Source organism: Haliotis rubra, unplaced genomic scaffold (assembly GCF_003918875.1).
Source record: "Haliotis rubra isolate DU_JTF1 unplaced genomic scaffold, ASM391887v1 Scf80, whole genome shotgun sequence".
Taxonomy (NCBI): Eukaryota; Metazoa; Mollusca; class Gastropoda; order Lepetellida; family Haliotidae; genus Haliotis; species Haliotis rubra.
This window is the reverse complement of record NW_025767524.1, coordinates 1,814,834-1,833,462: the sequence shown is the minus strand read 5'-3', so window position 1 is coordinate 1,833,462 and position 18,629 is coordinate 1,814,834. Positions and strand designations below refer to the sequence as shown.

Sequence of the window (18,629 nt, the reverse complement as noted above, 5' to 3'; positions counted from 1 at the left end):
ATGTACGTTTATAGTTACATTTCATGACTGGTTGGCAAATAGTGACTCATGCATAACTTGTGACAGTTGACATTGACTCTACTAACCTCTTGGATGTCCATACTTTCATTCAATTTAACACTTTCCCGTAACTAACAATGTCAAACATACACAGAGTCCAGTAAACACATAGGTCAAAACAGAATAATGCTCAAATTTAAGAAGCTTTCGCTTCCAAATTAAACAAATACGAAACCGACCCTCAACCCTCCTCATCATCAACACTATTATAAGATGTGCGCCCACATCAAGGTATCGGCTCAGCAGCATCTAATGCCACATCTACGTCAATACATCTCCATTACCATTGGCAGTGCGAACACCTTCAAAAACACTATCAAGTGATGCCACCAACACATCCATGCACCCCCACAGAACAACTCAATATGACCAGATGATTTCAATATGACCTGATGCCACGCCTACACCACACCAACACATCAATATGACCTGATGCCACGCCTACACCAACACACGCCTCAATCATATGACCTGATGCCACGCCTACACCAACACAACACATCAATATGACACGATGCCACGCCTACACCAACACATCAATATGACACGATGCCACATCAATATGACTGCCACGCCTACACCAACACATCAATATGACCTGATGCCACGCCTACACCAACACATCAATATGACCTGATGCCACGCCTACACCAACACATCAATATGACCTGATGCCACGCCTACACCAACACATCAATATGACCTGATGCCACGCCTACACCAACACATCAATATGACCTGACCAACACATCAATATGACCTGATACACCAACCACGCCTGATGTCACGCCTACACCAACACATCAATATGACCCGATGCCACATAATTAATATGACCTGATGCCCTGATGTCACGCCTACACCAACACATCAATATGGTACGCCTACACCAACACATCAATATCACGCCTACACCAACACATCAATATGACCTGATGCCACGCCTACACCAACACATCAATATGACCTGATGTCACGCCTACACCAACACATCAATATGACCCGATGCCACGCCTACACCAACATCAATGGCAACACATCAATATGACCCGGGATTTTGTTTCAATATGACCCGATAGCCACGCATACATCAACACATCAATATGACCCGATGCCACGCCTTCACCATATCCGCATTTTTCACTATTAACAGATTATATCCACCCCTATCACACTCACTCACTCACTCAACCCCTATCACAGATTTTAAAAGGCCATGTATCCTCTCATTCCGGTTGTGTAGGTGATGCTGTATCCGACAACGAACGCATCTATATATGGACAATAGTGCTTGGACACATTTTCTCAAAACAAACTAAAAAATGCAGCTCCCAAAGTCATTGTTCTAACATTAATACTCTAACACAAGTTCCACAGCACTATCCGTACATTAAGCACCTGTCGGCGGGTGTCCCGTTACGCTGCTGGTATGCTCCGCGCTCACGACCCGTTAACCATTGTCCTCGCAAACTGACACAGCGCAGCGGCGTGGCCAGTCTGTGCAACTGTTGTCCACAGCAAAGGTAAGTGACCTCTGCTTTGTTATCATATTCAGTCAATACACACCTTATTGATTAATGCCATAACAGTATCGATATGTGTAAGTGTCACCAGCTGTGTACGTTAATTGTCACAATTTTGTTAGTTAATATGAGGTCTAACGAAAGATGTTCAAGGAAGCTTGCAACAATAGTAATAACTGAATTTTCAAACAAGAAGCAAAGGACATTCCTCTTATTCCTTGACTGGTGTCAATGCTCTAATTCAGCAGATTTACGTTTTGCTGAAATAATCTGATTATGAATATAATTAAATTTGGTATTGATATCAAAACGAAATGTTGATAAGGGGCGGGACCGGTCTGGCTGGGGATTTTGTTTTGCTAGCGGCAAGATATCGTTTTGGTTATAACAGGACAATTACCTTTCCCATTGTTTTCTTCTGGAACAAATTAGTTTGTCCGAAACAGTACCCAGAACGCTATAAACTTGTTTCTTTTCTACTGTGGTGTCGAGAGATCCTGTCAAATGGTTTACTTACTGTTACTGTTTACTCCTCGCTCCTACGACGTGTGAACGTCTAGTACCGACTCGGACGTTGAACACACGCCACAATATGGCACAATATTAGCAGAAAATAAAAACTATAATTTCCGGCGATTACGCGTGTTGAAAGAGCAGGTGGAAAACATTATCAAACTTTGAAGGTCAAAGTTCAGCTGTGTTCAAGCTGAGGGAGCTTAGGTAGAATGAAAAACAATGCAGATAACCATGTGGTGGACTTCTCGTAGAAGTTCTGGAACTTGCCCTGATGTATCCGATGATTCGTATCTAAGTCGACCGTAGTTTGAGCCCGGAGACCTAGACGACTTATAGTGCAGATAGAATGGTCCATCATGTCTAACATCTTGCCTCTGGCTGGAACATATTTTACAAAAGAAAACAGTTCCTTTTTTGCATGGGCTATATGACATAGTATGACATAGTATGGGGCCATCTGACGACTGAGATAGTATGGGGCCATATGACGACTGAAATAGTATGGGGCCATCTGACGACTGAGATAGTATGGGAGCGTCTGCCAGCTGACGACTGAGATAGTATGGGGCCATCTGACGACTGAGACAGTAGTGGACCATCTGACGACTGAGACAATAGTGGACCATCTGACGACTGAGACAGTAGTGGACCATCTTACGACTGAGACAGTAGTGGACCATCTGACGACTGAGACAGTAGTGGACCATCTGACGACTGAGACAGTAGTGGACCATCTGACGACTGAGACAATAGTGGACCATCTGACGACTGAGACAGTAGTGGACCATCTGACGACTGAGATACTATGCGCAGAGCCCTGGTGGTTGGATGTTCCTTGTCAGTATGCCCCGGTCATGCATGTTGAGAAACCCATATCACTCCACAACCCAGAGTGCAGTCACTCACCAAGAGTGCTGAATTCCGCTCAAATCAAACACTTGTACAGATAGCCATGCGGTTTCCGGCTTGATAATAATTCATATACATTATCAACGCGTCATAAATACAGATAGGATGAGATATAATACACTGCTAAAAATACATTCTTTCATATTGCGATAGTTAATCTGGTATGCCAGAATCTGGCCTTTGAAACTTCTTTTGTGTGGTATATACGCTTGTAACTCAGTCAAACTCTCATAGACTACCGATCGCCTCCGTGGTGTAGTGGTTAGAGCGTCCGCCCGGAGAGCGGAAGGTCGCGGGTTCGATCCCCGACCACGTCATACCAAAAGACTGACTGACTGAGTTTGGTTTTACGCCGCTTTTAGCAATATTCCAGCAACATCACGGCGGGGGGACACCAGAAATGGGCTTCACACATTGTACCCATGTGGGGATTCGAACCCCATACCAAAAGACGTTAAAATATGGTACTTGTTGGTCCCTGCCTGGCGCTCGGCATTAATGGGTACAACAAGGACTGGTCGGCTCAGAGTCAGTATAATGTGTCTGAGTGGGGTATTCATGCTTAACTGCGGCATGGTATATCAGTGGGCTAGCACTATAAAACCAGCTTATGTCTGGGCTAGTACAAGCAGCCGCACATACACACACACACGCATGCACGTCGTCATATGAGCGAAATATTCTCAAGCCCGACGTTAAACCGAATTTCACCTCACCTCACCTCATAGACTACCACTGACAACCATCTGTAGTAGTGGTGGTCCGATTAATTGAAATAATCGAAGATTGGTCGCAGTGATTAAACGACCAAGCAATCGATCATGTTTTCTCATAATCGAACACAAACAATTCTGGAACATTTGTTTGCATTAATAATACTTTTCACAAGACTGGTTTTGTCTGTCATTAAATTTACATTTCATAATCACTACAAGCTCGTTCCATGTCATGATTGAATTTATCTTAAAGACTTCAAGAAATTTACGTTCCTAACATACTAGTCATCCTTTAAAGATGTGAAATTTACCAATGCATTTTGTGCAATTTGCAAAAAAAACCCCAAAGAACTACATGTTTTTTCTTTATTAAGAAAAATAACCAGGAAAATTTCATAAATGACGCTAATCAATTATTTTCGATGATTGATCGGTTGTAATGAACCAATCATCAATTATAAGATTTTAACCAATTCCCAGCACTAATCTGTAGTGAGAAGATAATAACCAACGATACTTGAAACAAATGGAATTGAATGGAAAATGCATTTTACATGTTATTTAAACATATGTGTGAGTTGAACGAGCATTTCTTTATTCTAACGCTGCAACTACGCCGACAGTACTTTAATGTCTTTATCATATTATTATTAATAATACATACGGTTTCATGTAGACAACATCTTTAAGAAAACCTTATCTCCATAATGTTTTAATTAATGTTTCAAAATTAATCAGATGCCCTAAGACATGTCATATGTTCATATTAATGTTGACCCGTGAATATCCGGGTTGGAATTGATCTTCAGTAACCCATGCATGTCGTAAGAGGCGACTAACGGGATCGGGTGGTCAGGCTCGCTGACTCGGATGACACCGGTTATGGTATCCCAATTGCGTAGAACGATGCTCATGATGTTGATCATTGGATTGTCTCGTCCAGACTCGATGATTTACAGACTGCCGCCATATAGCTGGAATATTGCTGAGTGCGGCGTTAACCAACCAATCATATTAATGTTAAAATATTCCAATGGCCTAATCTGCTATCGAACCAAACGGTAACTACAGAAGAGTAAGTGAGTATGGTTTCAAGCCGCTTTTAGCAATATTCCAGCAATATCAGACACCAGAAATTGACTTCACACATTGTACCCATGAACGGAATCGAACCCTGGGCTTCGGCGCGTCGAGCGAACGCTTTAACTCCTGGGCTAGAGATGAGAGCTTCATTCTCTTCAAAATGGATGTTTCGCATGGCGTACTTTTAAAGTGACTGTGCACGTAGATGACAACTGCGTAGTTAATTACGCATTAGCTGCGAACCGGTGCAACGTCCTGCTCGGATTGCGCGGGGGCGGTGGGGTAGCCTAGTGGTTAAAGCGTTCAGTCGTCACGCCGAAGACCCGGGTTCGATTCCCCACATGGCTACAATGTGTGAAGCCCATTTCTGGTGTCCCCTGCTTTGATATTGCTGGAATATTGCTAAAAGCGGCGTAAAACTAAGGTCACTCACTCACTCACTCGGATTGCGCGGATATTCTTCCTGAAAAGTGGAGGTGTGTCAAACAATATCGGGAACGTCCTGAGCAGGCTTGTCGGCTACTTTGCACAAATGCTTCTCTGCGCAACTTCACCGCGTCTATCAGTAATCCGATGTCAGAGTCCTAATTGTATTTAAAATGTTCAAATGAATTATACAGCAGTCAACTTTTCGTGGGGATAATCTTATACGTGTATGTCATTCTCCACAAATGTGCATATTATGAGAATCAGGTTTGTGTTTCATGGAGAGCTACAATTATCCACAGCAAAAGTGGATTGGAATAGATCACATAGATAAGATAATAATTTTTTCGAATGGAAAATGTTGGTTATATTGTGAATGTACATAACACAATACATAAAAGACAACATACACGCCATATATTAACGACGATAAGTAGGTAAGGTATTGTACAGCACTAAGAATAAACCAGAAAGTCATGGTCTAATGGCAAATAGCTAAACTGACCGGCAAAAGAAAGTACACAAGGTTTTCAAGAGGTCATTATCATTGACCAAGAGTACCTAGATACACAAACATAATACAGTGGTGTTAAAACATCTCTACTCAACCTGAGATAAAAATCACACGCATACTACAGAAACACGTGGCGTCACACATGCGCAAGTTCACTGGTGGTCCTGAAAACCAGTTTTCAATCACATAGAGGATAAGCAGGTACTGAGTTACACACAATACATGTTCACTACCATCACTTCAGTATCCTGCATGTCCACCCCTTGCATCAATACAGGCACGCAGCCTCCTTCTAGACGAAAACGTCGGACAAGGTCACGTGGTGTGCGACGCCATTCGTCCTGGAGGGCTTGTGCAAGTTGCTGTCTATTCTGTGGCGGGTTAGGGCGTTTCCGCACGCGTCTCTCTAGTGCATCCCACATGTGCTCGAACGGGGACATGTCTGGAGAACGTGCTGGGCACTGTAGAACGTTCACTTTCACTTCCTCTCGACGAACAACTCGGGCCCAGCGCAGTATGTGACGTCTGTGTTCAGGGGTCAACACCTGTCCTTTGAAGGGTCTGTAGGCTCTGATATCTTCTATCCGAAGACGTCTAGCCACCGTGTTTCGACTGACACGGTGATCAAGGGAATTCGACGCTGATGACGTTACCGTCAGGAAACGGTTCAGGGGTCAACACCTGTCCTTTGAAGGGTCTGTAGGCTCTGATATCTTCTATCCGAAGACGTCTAGCCACCGTGTATCGACTGACACGGTGATCAAGGGAATTCGACGCTGATGACGTTACCGTCAGGAAACGGTTTCTCAGGCGTAACGTTCTCAAATGCCGGTCTTCAGCTGGTGTTACTCGCGGTCTCCTACATCTTGGTCTGTCCTGTGTCTGGCCCGTCTGCCTGTAACGTTGCAGCAGTCTAGAGACTGCTACACGGGTGCGGCCGAAGGTTCTTGCAACGTTGGCGTGTGTCGACCCCATCTGGAGCATACCTGTGGCCCTCTCATGTTCAGCTGCTGATCGTCGAGGCATGTCTGTGGTGATCTTTTTCAAACTGCATGTGTAACCTGTTCGCACACTAACATTTATACCCTCAGTGCATGTGGAACTCTGACAGAGGCCCAAAATCATGGTTTATACAATTGACCACTTCAACGTTTTATTCACGACGTGCACGTGAATTTCGCTGCAGGTATCAAATTGCTACGTTTCAGTGTATAATTTAGCTACAATAATATTTCTTTAAAATTTGAGAAATGGTAACTTTTGGTATACTTTCTTTTGCCGGTCAGTTTAGAATGGTGGAATATGGGGAGAATACAATGTAACAGATGCACTGAAATGTAATTGAAAGCATGCATTGTCTAAGAAATATATAAGAATAATGGTGTAAGACACAGCTGTTCAACAAACTTAAAATATATTAGTTTTAAATGAGACTGGCTGTAATAAAGAATGTCAAGACAAACCTAAGCATGCAAAATATTTCAAAACTAATCACTGTTCTACAGACAAGTTACTTTTTCAAATCAAATCTGATCAAAGTGATGCAACTGGTGCTACAAACACGAAAACACTCACAAAAACCACGTGCCTTCAAACGTTTAACATATAGAATAACTCCACGTGGACTTTGAATCTCAAATATCGTCACATGCTGTCTCTACCCTTGACATATTCCAAACATATTATGGAGCCTTATAGGTCACGCATTTTCATAATTCAGCCTGTGTTTGCTGTTGGGATGGGGTGACAGCCTAATGATGTTAATTGCATACTCGGTGACCCTTCAGCTGGTAATTAGTGACTTCCTGGCCCGGGTCGGAGATATCGTGTTGGTGCGGTCATGGGCTGGATACACGGACTGCTTGAGGCAGGTGGGTTACACTTACATATTCAATGCATCTCTTTAATGCCAGTATCACATTTACCGCATAGACCCGTGTATAATGAGACCTCTCTTATACAGATGCCGTTAACCCGGACACTCTGGGTTTTTTGCATTTACTGTTTGGATTTGTTTGTTTGTTGTTTTACGCCGCACTTTTCAAGCGATTTGGCGGTGGTCTGTAAATAATCCATTCTGGACCAGACAATCCAGTGATTGACATCACTATCACCGATCTACGCAGTTGAAATTCGATGTCATGATCATCAACCACGTCAACAAGCCTCACATCCGAATCCTGTAAGTTGCCTCTAACAGTTTGGAGCGGCAGTATGTACTTGAAGGGGAGTGGTGCTTACCAATGACAACTTAGTAGGACAATGTCATTGCGAACTGACGTTCCTCATATATAAGGGGGTTTCACCGGGGTAACTTTTATCCGATAAAAGCAACATTTTAAATACATCATCAACGTTTCCATGGCAACATTGATATTTAAATGTTAGTATTTATCACAGCGAGTGAGTGAGTGAGTGATTTTGCTTAGCCGCAGTATTCCAGTTATATCACCACTGCCTGTATATATTCGACTCTGGACCAGACAACCCGATGACTGGCTGCAAGAACAACTCTCTTCTCATTTGGGACATGATGTCACAGAGATGGTCGTCGTAGCGCTTCGGCTGTCGTATGGATTTATACTACAAGAATAACGATATAGTGATACAATAAAGTTAACGTATCCTCATTACTTAGCTATTTTAGACTAACATTAGGTTGATTATCAACGCTCAGATGATAGCATTACCTCGTCGAGAGAGCGGTTGGCAAGTCTAGTGGTTAGAGTGTTCGCATATCACGCCATCTGGGCCCCGTTTCACAAAGCGATCGTAGCGCTAAGGTGATCGCAATTCCTATACTATAACATAGTCTTACGACAGTCGTAGCCGTACGATCGCTTTGTGAAACGGGGCCCAGGGTTCTATTTTTCAATGGGTACAATGTGTGAAGCCCATGCCTTGAGTCTAGTTGCTGGAATATTGAAGCGGGGTACAACTACAGGGTTTGTCTAAAAGACGTTTTGTAAATGTAATTTTGTAATTTTGTATATTGCGTTTCTCTACTGAAATGGCTTAATTATTGCTAAATCGTATTGATATAAGCAACATTGAAGAATTGGTGTGTATAATAGAAAGAAACGAGTTCGTATTGATTGACATTAGGAAGCACTTTGTCTACACAAATGTATTTACACCTTTTGTCACTAGTCCTTAGCGAAATGGGATGCAAGATGGCCCAATAAGGTTGTCTCCCTTAGTCATACTAGGAGGATCCGCAGATTCGTTGTTCGAATCCCAGAGATTGTACTAATATGTCTGTCCTGACACTTTAAGTAGTGCCGTTGTACAAAGCGATCTTAGGGCTAAGATCTAACTGTTATTCCTTAACATTGACTTATGAGAGTCGAAGGTTGCTTTGTCCAACGGCACCATGGTTGGCAGGGTCCGTGAATACTTGCATAGCAGTTCACTTGCACTTGCTGTTTTGTTAACGATTGTTTTTCGAATGCACTAGTGACGCCCTATTCAAACAACTAACTGTGTTGTATGGATTATGTAAACAAGGTAAATGAGGACACTTACGCAACTGTGTCAGACAGATATATGAGGATGAAATGTCATGTCAAGTTGTCAACTGACACTTAATAATAACTCCACAGACAAACGAAATATCATCTGTACGTGCACCAAATAGTATAATTATGAAAGAAATGTAATAACATTCACCAGATTGAAGATACAGAATCACCTCAGGGCAAATAAAAATCTCCTATTTTCGGGTTATACAGACATGCGTGGTCACATTTGCCTCTGGCCTCATGTCTGGACATTCAAAACCGAAGCTTGCAAGTGGGCGTGACTGCAAAATATCAATTGACACAACTTCTGTCAGCTATACATACAAAATGTAGATTTTAGAATCGTCAGTAATGATGCCTGTATTACGTCAACAATGGTGCATGTATTACGTCAATGATGGTGCCTGAATTACGTAATTACGTCAATAATGGTGCCTGCATTACGTCAGTTATGGCGCATGTATTACGTCAGTAATGGTGCATGTATTACGTCAATGATGGTGCCTGTATTACGTCAGTAATGGTGCATGTGTTACGTCAATGATGGTGCCTGTATTACGTCAGTAATAGTGCATGTATTACGTCAGTAATGGTGCATGTATTACGTCAATGATGGTGCTTGTATTACGTCATTAATGGTGCATGTATTGCGTCAATAATGGTGCCTGTATTACGTCAATAATGGTGTCTGTATTACGTCAACAATGGTGTCAGCAACACATACATATCAGCAGTGAAATCTGTCTCACGTTAAAAATGGTGCCTGCATTACGTTAATAATGGTGTCTGCGGCCAATACACGTCAACAGTGATATCTGTCTTACATCGACAAAGGTAGCAGCAACAATCACAAATCAGCAATAACATTTGCCTGACGTCAACAAAGGTATCAGAGACACGTCAACGGTGATATCGGAATAACACCAACATTGGTTCCTGTATTACTATAACATCAACAAGGTTGTCAACGACCCATGCTTGTCGAACTGACCATACTCCAGCAGAATGATGACTTAGCAGGGAGGCGGTAGCAGGTAGCCTAGTGGCTAAAGCGTTCGCTCGTCACGTCGAAGGCCCGGGTTTGATTCCTCACATGGGTACAATGTGTGACGCCTATTTCTAGTGTGTCCCCTCCGTGATATTGCTAGAATATTGCTAAACGCGGTGTAAAACCGTACTCACTCAGTTAGCAAGGAACTCTGGGTAGGAGATTGGCGACTGGCGCTGACTTAGTTGATGCATGTCGTCGTATACCAGTTACATTGACCGATGCTCGTGATGTAAATCACTTTATTGTCTGGTCCAGACTCAGTTATGTACAGACCGCCATCATATAGCTGGAACATTGCTGAGTACGGCGTTTAACATCAAACAAATCAACAAAAATCTGACTTGCAAATCACGTATTCGTTAAATTCGATGTATACCATTTTCATTTATTACTCAACCGTTGACGATATCACTGTTTAATAATTTTACAATGTTATTACACATTGTGTAATAACATCGCGTGATGTCGTCGTTTGTATGACGCCAAAGTGGTTTACAGTTATGACGTCACAATGCTGATACCTCTGTCACAATAGTATTAGACCTTGCTTGACTCGCGGAAAGCTGAGTCATCACACTCGTTGAATTCGTAGGAAAAGGGTACTTTGCTCGATATTATTTTACTAATGTTGGGTGAGTAATAAATAAAATACTAAACTATGTCCCGTGCAATACCATATTTATGAAACTCGTGAATGGTATTGGTATCTAACTCGCTTTCGCGAGTTAGATACCAAATCATTCACTCCTTTCTTAAATATGGCATTACACGGGGACATCGTTTAGTATTCTCTATATTTTACACCACTGCTTTGATAATAATGTAGCGATACAACAGACGACGAATTAGGGAGCGATATCCGTCAGACAGAGGGACAAAAGGAAGTGAGTAAAGCCATTACTTCCTGCTTTGAACAGGAAAAAGTCATTAGACATTAACATCAGTATCAAGCCTGTTGGAACAGAGGGGGGGCCTAATCCCCACCCATGCCCCCTTTTTGGTTAGTGCTTCATATGAGCTATTCTTGGAATGATTGCAAGTTAGCTATTTGTAGACAGTCAAGACGTCATTACTCAAAACAACCCCAGCTTAGGTCAACCTTTTGCCACTAAGGTATCTTAATCTGAAGTTACGCCCATAAAAGCCCATGTAGCTCGATCTCAATTCGATGTGCCAATCTCACCGTAGCCTTGCTCCAAGGCTGTACTCAATGCTAAGCCTAGTCTGTCGTACAGACGCTGAAGCAAATCTATCCAAGAAAGCCCACGCAAGTCTAGAAAATGTGGCAAGTCTAGATTTCCTCAGCTTCTGAAAATGAAGAAAGTCTCAGGGATCCTTTTCATTATATATATATTATTTTTACTAGGTACAACACTTGCCTGTTTATTACATCTAACAAATGCAAATTATGCAATAATACAATATCATATTTCATTTAACCTATAGTCCGTATATAAATGTATGTGTGAAGAATCTCGTTCATGAAAATGTCAGGTGACACAATGAGATAAATACTCGTATGTTATCGGTGAGGATAAATTTGATTGTCCTACACCCTCTCCGTCTGGTGATGATATACGTGTGGCGTGTACGTGAGAACGCTGCATCTCCTAGGTGTAGTTATTGACTCACGTCAACGTGAAATCGTGTCTTTTGTTCTCAAACATACTGGACTGCATTATATTAGATAATAATCAATTAATATGGCAGACATGTTAAGAAAGGACTGTCGTAAATAAATCAGAGGCTACCGATGAACTTTACTACATAAGGAATACCAATGAAATACACCAGTCCCTCATATTCTGTCTGGTGCATGAACGTCATTGAACAAATACACGAAACCCAACTCTATGAGCTAAGCAACCAGTTTCAGTTTCTTTAGTTCGTGTCAATCTAGGGTCACACGCGCAGATCTACGTAAAACCCAACGTCTGTCATAACGCGAGTGACTCCGATATAAACAATCGTTGCACTGTTGACATCAAACATCTCCTGCAGTCGTTGTCAATATTGTGTTTCACATGTTCAACAAGACTCGGGGCTACTCTCTTGACTTTGATATTGCAAAAATGTTGATGCTATATTTGCGGGCGACACTCCTCATATTCCCTGTGTGAAGTTCCAGTGTAACGTTTGGAAGGTCGGTAGAAGTCTGAACTCTGACCAGCGACTACGAGGCAGAATAATGATAATTTAGTATGTTGTCAGGGAGACCTTTGTACCATAGCTGATGGTGTTAGTACTGTTTGAAGTTGTAGTGGTGAGAATCACGCGGACTTGTATACCATGGTGTTGAATGTACCGTGAGGCCCCGACTGCCATCAGGCTACACAGACGAGGGCACATGCTTGACAGTCACCAACGGATATCTGAATGCTCAGTGCTTCTCAGGCATGGTGTCTGTCCATCAACTACGGGATTCACATATTTCTGTCTGGACACAGTGAGGTGAGTGCCCGGAGATCACAAACAACAAGATTGTATATGGATATTGTTCGACTTTATCACAACTGTTTATCCCATTCTTCTTTAATATTGGCCATATCGATTGAAGAAAGAAAGTTTACAAATATTTTTACGGTGGCTTTAAATTAAATAAAACAAGAAATGTCTATTCGTATATCGTACGGATATCATTGTTGTGTCTTGGGGCTTAAGTTTAAGTCCAGTTACGTTTTGATGATGTTTCTAATTGCGGGGTTGTTGTCAGATGTAATTTTCAAGTGTATACTTTGGTTTGTCCCGCTGTTTTAGCCATAAAATCAGGCCATAATTTGTTGTCCTTCGTTCTACAGCGGGGCAGGTGGAAGACATATTTTACATTTCACATTTCAAACCGTAAATTAGAATTGAAACAATTCGTATTGAACTTAAAAGACGGCTATTGCTCCGAGGTAAAATATAGATTTTTAAACAGTACTGCCATCGGAAACGGCTGTCAAGAGTTTAAGTCAAATTATTATTTAATTAACAAAAATAACGGGATTAGATATATGATCATATTAAGCTATAGATGATATACAATGTTTACTATTACTTGAGTGTGTGAGTTCAATTTTACGCTCTTTTATCAATATTCCAGCAATATCACGGCGGGGGAAATGGGCTTCACACATTGTGGGGATACTCTGACTTGAACTGATATATGATGGGATTGTTTAAAGCATACAAAGAATATTATGACAGTAAGAAAAACGATGACAGATAGATAGACAGGCAGACAGACAGATAGCTGGATACATGGCACTATATCTGATGTCTTGTTCACGATTTCCAAGCCATATCAATAAACGTTATATGATATATTATCAATAACATCTATTTCACGATTGCAGTCTCCGAAATTGAAGTTACACAAACAGCCACACGCGACTGTTATACATAAATAGTTATAATATTCAGCAATTCCATGTACATATATCTGACTGGACCACACTTGGTGGAGGCAAGTTGGCCATTGAGCAAATGTGTGTATCAAAAAGTCGAAAGTGCAATGAAACGAAATTAGAAGTCATGCACTGGAAGTAAAATATCATTCAAAATATTCACTGTCAGACATAATCAATAAATCCTACTGGCTTCATGCGATATGAAATAATACAAATGATTTCAGAATGGAAATTATGGGACGCCACGACGTTTATTTCACAAGTTACCAATGCAAATCAGCCAGGACTGGATAATATCATCCAAATAATTTTGTAGCAGGCTAACATATTCAAAGTTAGTTTGGTGAGCTATAATGGTGGGGGATATTAAATAACTCTCTGCACAATCTATTTGCTATGATTTCCGGCACGCTGAGTTGATGGCGTCTAACATATAAAACTGTGACTGGCTTTAACTGAGGTCGACATTAAACAGCAATAATATGATCAGATCCGCAATAAGATCTGAATATGTGTTTTTTATTCAACAGTTATTCACCTTCAATAAAGGTATGGGTGAATATCGAAAAAGCTACATCTGTACCTATATGATCAGTCACAATATGAATATTTTACATCGATAGACGTCGTTAGATCTACCTCTTTTATTTTTGTAGTCGTAAGACAAAATCGACAGCAATGCGTATTTTTATGGTGGCTGATTAGGGCCATCGCTTTCTCGCCTTAACATTCGGAGGCGAGAAAGCGAAAAGCGATATCACGAGACGAGAAAGCGATAACACGAGACGAGAAAGCGATAGCACGAGACGAGAAAGCGATAGCACGAGACGAGAAAGCGATAGCGCGAGACGAGAAAGCGATAACGCGAGACGAGAAAGCGATAACACGTGCTATCGCTTTCTCGTCTCGTGTTATCGCTTCCTCGTCTCGTGCTATCTTTCTCGCTTTCTCGCCTCCGAATGTTAAGGCGAGAAAGCGATGGCCCTAATCAGCCACCATATATTTTAGACATTTCGCATTACATGTATGTGATCGATATGCAACACTGACGGATCACTTTCCAAGCGCGGTGTGTAATTGTAGTGAGTGACTGGGTGAGTGTAATTTTACGCCGTTATTAGAAGTATTATACCTAAGCAGTGTCACCCAGGCTAACACAAGGAAAACGTTTCACGCATTGTATCCATGTAGGGAATCGAGCCCGTATCCATTGTGAAAACTTTAACCATAAAGCTATCCCCACAGCAAAGTTGTTGTGTTTTAAACACAATGATACTTGTAAGGACAAAGCTAAGATGAGAACCCGCGACCAGCAGATCCTAACATGGCTAAGGGACGCAACTTTACACAGTAAATTTAGACCGCGGGACTGTTCATGCCTCGTTCATATGACTCATGCTGTTTCAGTCATGGGTTTTAAGATCTCCAAAGAGAATGTTCCATTATTGTAGGTTCCCCTTTAAACAAATGATGTTATCGGAACTATGTAACGCTTGTGGTATCACACCGCGAGAAATAAAGTTAGCAAGAGAATATTGTCCTTACTTTTTGTTATGGCACAAAGGATCGGAATAACCTCAGTAGAATCAAATACTATAAAAAAATGACTTTCAACTTCCGGGTCAGATTTAGCTTGATTCCCAGCGGTAGCGCCGTGTACCCATGAAACCAGAATGTAATATAACTCGAATAATGCCGATTGCGCCTCTCAACAACATTCACTCGTTAATATCTGTGAGGAAATTGAATATTGGCTGCTAGAACATTTTAAAGCCAATCTTTTTGAAACTGTGTCCCCTTCCGTCGAACCGTAAGGGATTTAAATGCATGGTTCAGCGTTCTAACAACTTTATAGGGCAATCTTAATAGATATCACCATAAAACATAAAGCGGGCATAACTCTGGATTCACTTGGGATGTTTGTATTGATCAGTCGCTCTGCAGGATTTAATAATGTTCGTTTTCAATTGTTCCATGCAATTCTTCAAACAGATGAAAGAGAAAGAGTTAAAATACAGTTGTTTTTGTTTTATTGCTTGTTTTACAGGTGACATGAATATTCTTAAAGAATCATTTTGCGAAAATACCTTTGTACATGTATCGCACGTGTTTTGTGACAACGGGGCGCTGCACGTGAAATACGTGGACGACGGTTATTCTCCACAGTGTATTGTGTGGCATCTGTAAAACAAGAAGTGAGTTCTTTATGTGTGTGTACATTTATTGCATGCTTCTCAGTGCCTGTTTGACTTTGATACAGAATGGTAGAGTGTTGCCATCGACTGCAGCACCACAACACTACCCCGGAGCAACTCATCCTCCTCGCACCCTGTCCGCCTCCGTGGAAACTAGACTTGCTTCAACACAGGGGAGAGGAAAATAATATACCACCGGACGTTATCAGTGCTATCAACCATCGATGTCAACGTCAACTCTTACGTCACGTTATGCCCGTGCAAGACGAGTCCAAGTGTGTTGGGGGGTGCAGGATAGGGGCGTCGTCAGCAGCGGCAGTTACTGTGTTGATTATCATTCTTGGTCTCGTCGTGTGGAAACTGAAATCAAGGTAACGATTTCGATTTGGCAACTTTCAGTAAAAGTAGAAACATATCTTTGTGTAACTATCCCTTGTATTATCAGAATGTGACGTCTTGAGTCCTTGACCTTGATTTCAGGCAACGGAAACATCGGTTGCCGCGAGTAAGGATACGAAACCCTGTGATGGACTTGAAGAATAAAATAGAACTATCCATTATCACGCTGGACGTAAGTAGTTTGTTTGTTTGTTTGCTTATTTAAATGAGTGAGTTAATATTCAACATTACATCGGCATTATTCTAGCCATATGCCGATTGTTTGTTTCACATCCTTGCTTGTTATGATAAGCGATTAATGGGTTCTTGTGGTCTGATCCAGATTCGATTACAGACCGTCATACAGCTTGAATATTGCTGAGTGCGGTGTTAAACAACTAACATTAGAAGGGTTTACGAGATTTTACAAGCGGATTGGCTCGTTCACCGCTAGTGTTTTAGTCGGCCGGGCGCAAGCCCTGTTACATATGGTCTTTCTCGTTAAGACATCGAATCTTGATGAAAACCAAACACACTCACTATACTGTGGTAGCGGGATAGCCTAGTGGTTAAAGCGTTCGCTTGTCACATACAAGGCCTTTGTTCGATTCCCCACATGGGTACATCGTGTGAAGCCCATTCCTGGTGTCCCCATTCATGATATTGCTGGAATATTGCATAAAACGGCGTAAATCTAAATTCACTCACATCTAGCCCAGCCAATCTGTTTTTCGTGGCGATATTGTTAATGCTTTGTTCATCTACTTAGCTGTGGAACATACATACCAACATGCACACAAAGGATTATTTGGGAAAATCGGGCTGTATCGTGAAGTATTGTTCATATCAGTCGTTATAAAGTTGTTGTGTAGTTGGAACCAGTTTAGCAGTATACGAAATTTACGCTGGTCCTGTATCGCGAAATTTCATCGCCACTTAATGATACGTTTGCAGTGGTCTGATGGCCAGTCATTTTTATATTGATACGAAATGTTATTTGGGACCAGTGAAGTACAGACAGGACCACTAATTATTGTCCACTCACTGGTCCTTGGGTCTAGTGGGTCATTTTAAAAGGTTTCTTTCCCTGATTTAGAATTCCAAAGGGTTTACAGAAACAAAACTGCACGTTTAATAATGGAATATATATTTACAGGGGGACTCGATCCTGTCTTACGACTCCGGAGCCTCTAACGAGGCCTACTCAACTACAGACTTCACCCAGAGGAGACGCAACTGGGATTAGTGATGTTGCCAGCGGATGTGACCATGTGTGTGTGTTTGAGAATATTACCAACTTGCCCATTGCACATGAAAACCATCGACAACGTTGGATGCGTTCACTAAAATACGTTCATGGATGCAGTGCGGGACCTCTGTAGTGGAGTCCATGATAATGAATGTTTAAAAGACACAATTGGGGTGTTAATGGAAGAAAATCTGACGCTGTCAGATAGGCCCCTATGGTGCATCCGTTGACTTTATCAAGGAAAGGGGGACAAGTCAGGGTTAGCTTTGACCATCACACAAGCGAGGGCAAATAAATACGCATACTTCCGTGTTCATGCGGGGACAAATCGTGTTGAAGTACTGGTAATGTTAATTTATTACACTGTTCGTTATTGGAATGATTTTGTTGAGTTGGGTATATTTTGTTAAGCTTTTTTGTATTGGAATTTATTGTGTTCATGATTTTATATTTCACCCTAATTGTTGATGCTTTAAACAATACGGCAGGGCACGACCAGATCAGAATCGTCGATAGTGATTCAGCATGTGTAGATTTACTGCACATGAATCGTTTGAGAAAAAAACAACAGAATATGTCAATTTTGTTCTTTATAATATACATCATTATTTCACTTCTCTCAGCAATACTGTACTTATCTCATCGGGTTGACTGGCACAGTCTGTGCAGAGTTGCGTCCCTTAGACGTGCTAGTTTCAAATGATCATAGATTTCGAAACCCGATTTGCTTTGATGATTCCTTCTTTGTCAACACAATGCGAACTTGAGGGTTTAATCAAATTGGCAAACCTCTAAGATCTGCACATCACTCTGGACTTTGACATTGTGGTCAACGTAGTGTTCTATAATCACAGCTACTCAACAGCTGTGTGGGGTCTGTCTGTCTGTCTGTCTGTATCGTATATCGAAACACAGATCATGTACATAAAGAATATTTTGTTATACTGTTTCGTTTAAGTGTTTTATATTGACCAGCCATGTTGAGGCAACAGAGCAATGGTAATCTAACATAGTTTAAGAAAGGCCAAGAAGAGATCTGCATTTGTTGAAGACACTTAAATCTTGTCATGTCCTAACAGAGGAGGATGTTTGTAGG

At 41.5% G+C, this 18,629-nt stretch overlaps 1 protein-coding gene across 1 annotated transcript; it reads left to right on the top strand.

Moving 5' to 3' along the window:
- Window positions 1-1,529: 1,529 nt before the first annotated feature.
- LOC124261592 lies at window positions 1,530-18,477 on the top strand. The gene is made up of 4 exons (XM_046695918.1): window positions 1,530-1,583; window positions 15,972-16,277; window positions 16,387-16,477; window positions 17,441-18,477. The coding sequence occupies exons 2-4, from the start codon at window positions 15,973-15,975 to the stop codon at window positions 17,528-17,530; spliced, it is 486 nt and encodes a 161-aa protein (XP_046551874.1). The 5' UTR covers window positions 1,530-1,583; window position 15,972; the 3' UTR covers window positions 17,531-18,477.
- The last annotated feature ends 152 nt before the right edge of the window (window positions 18,478-18,629 follow it).

Bases quoted from the DNA above. Each gene is read 5' to 3' on its own strand.
- LOC124261592 (XM_046695918.1), top strand. From the start codon at position 15,973: ATGGTAGAGTGTTGCCATCGACTGCAGCACCACAACACTACCCCGGAG. The intron at 16,278-16,386 runs GTAACGATTTCG...CCTTGATTTCAG, and splicing joins GTGTGGAAACTGAAATCAAG to GCAACGGAAACATCGGTTGC. The intron at 16,478-17,440 runs GTAAGTAGTTTG...ATATATTTACAG, and splicing joins TATCCATTATCACGCTGGAC to GGGGACTCGATCCTGTCTTA.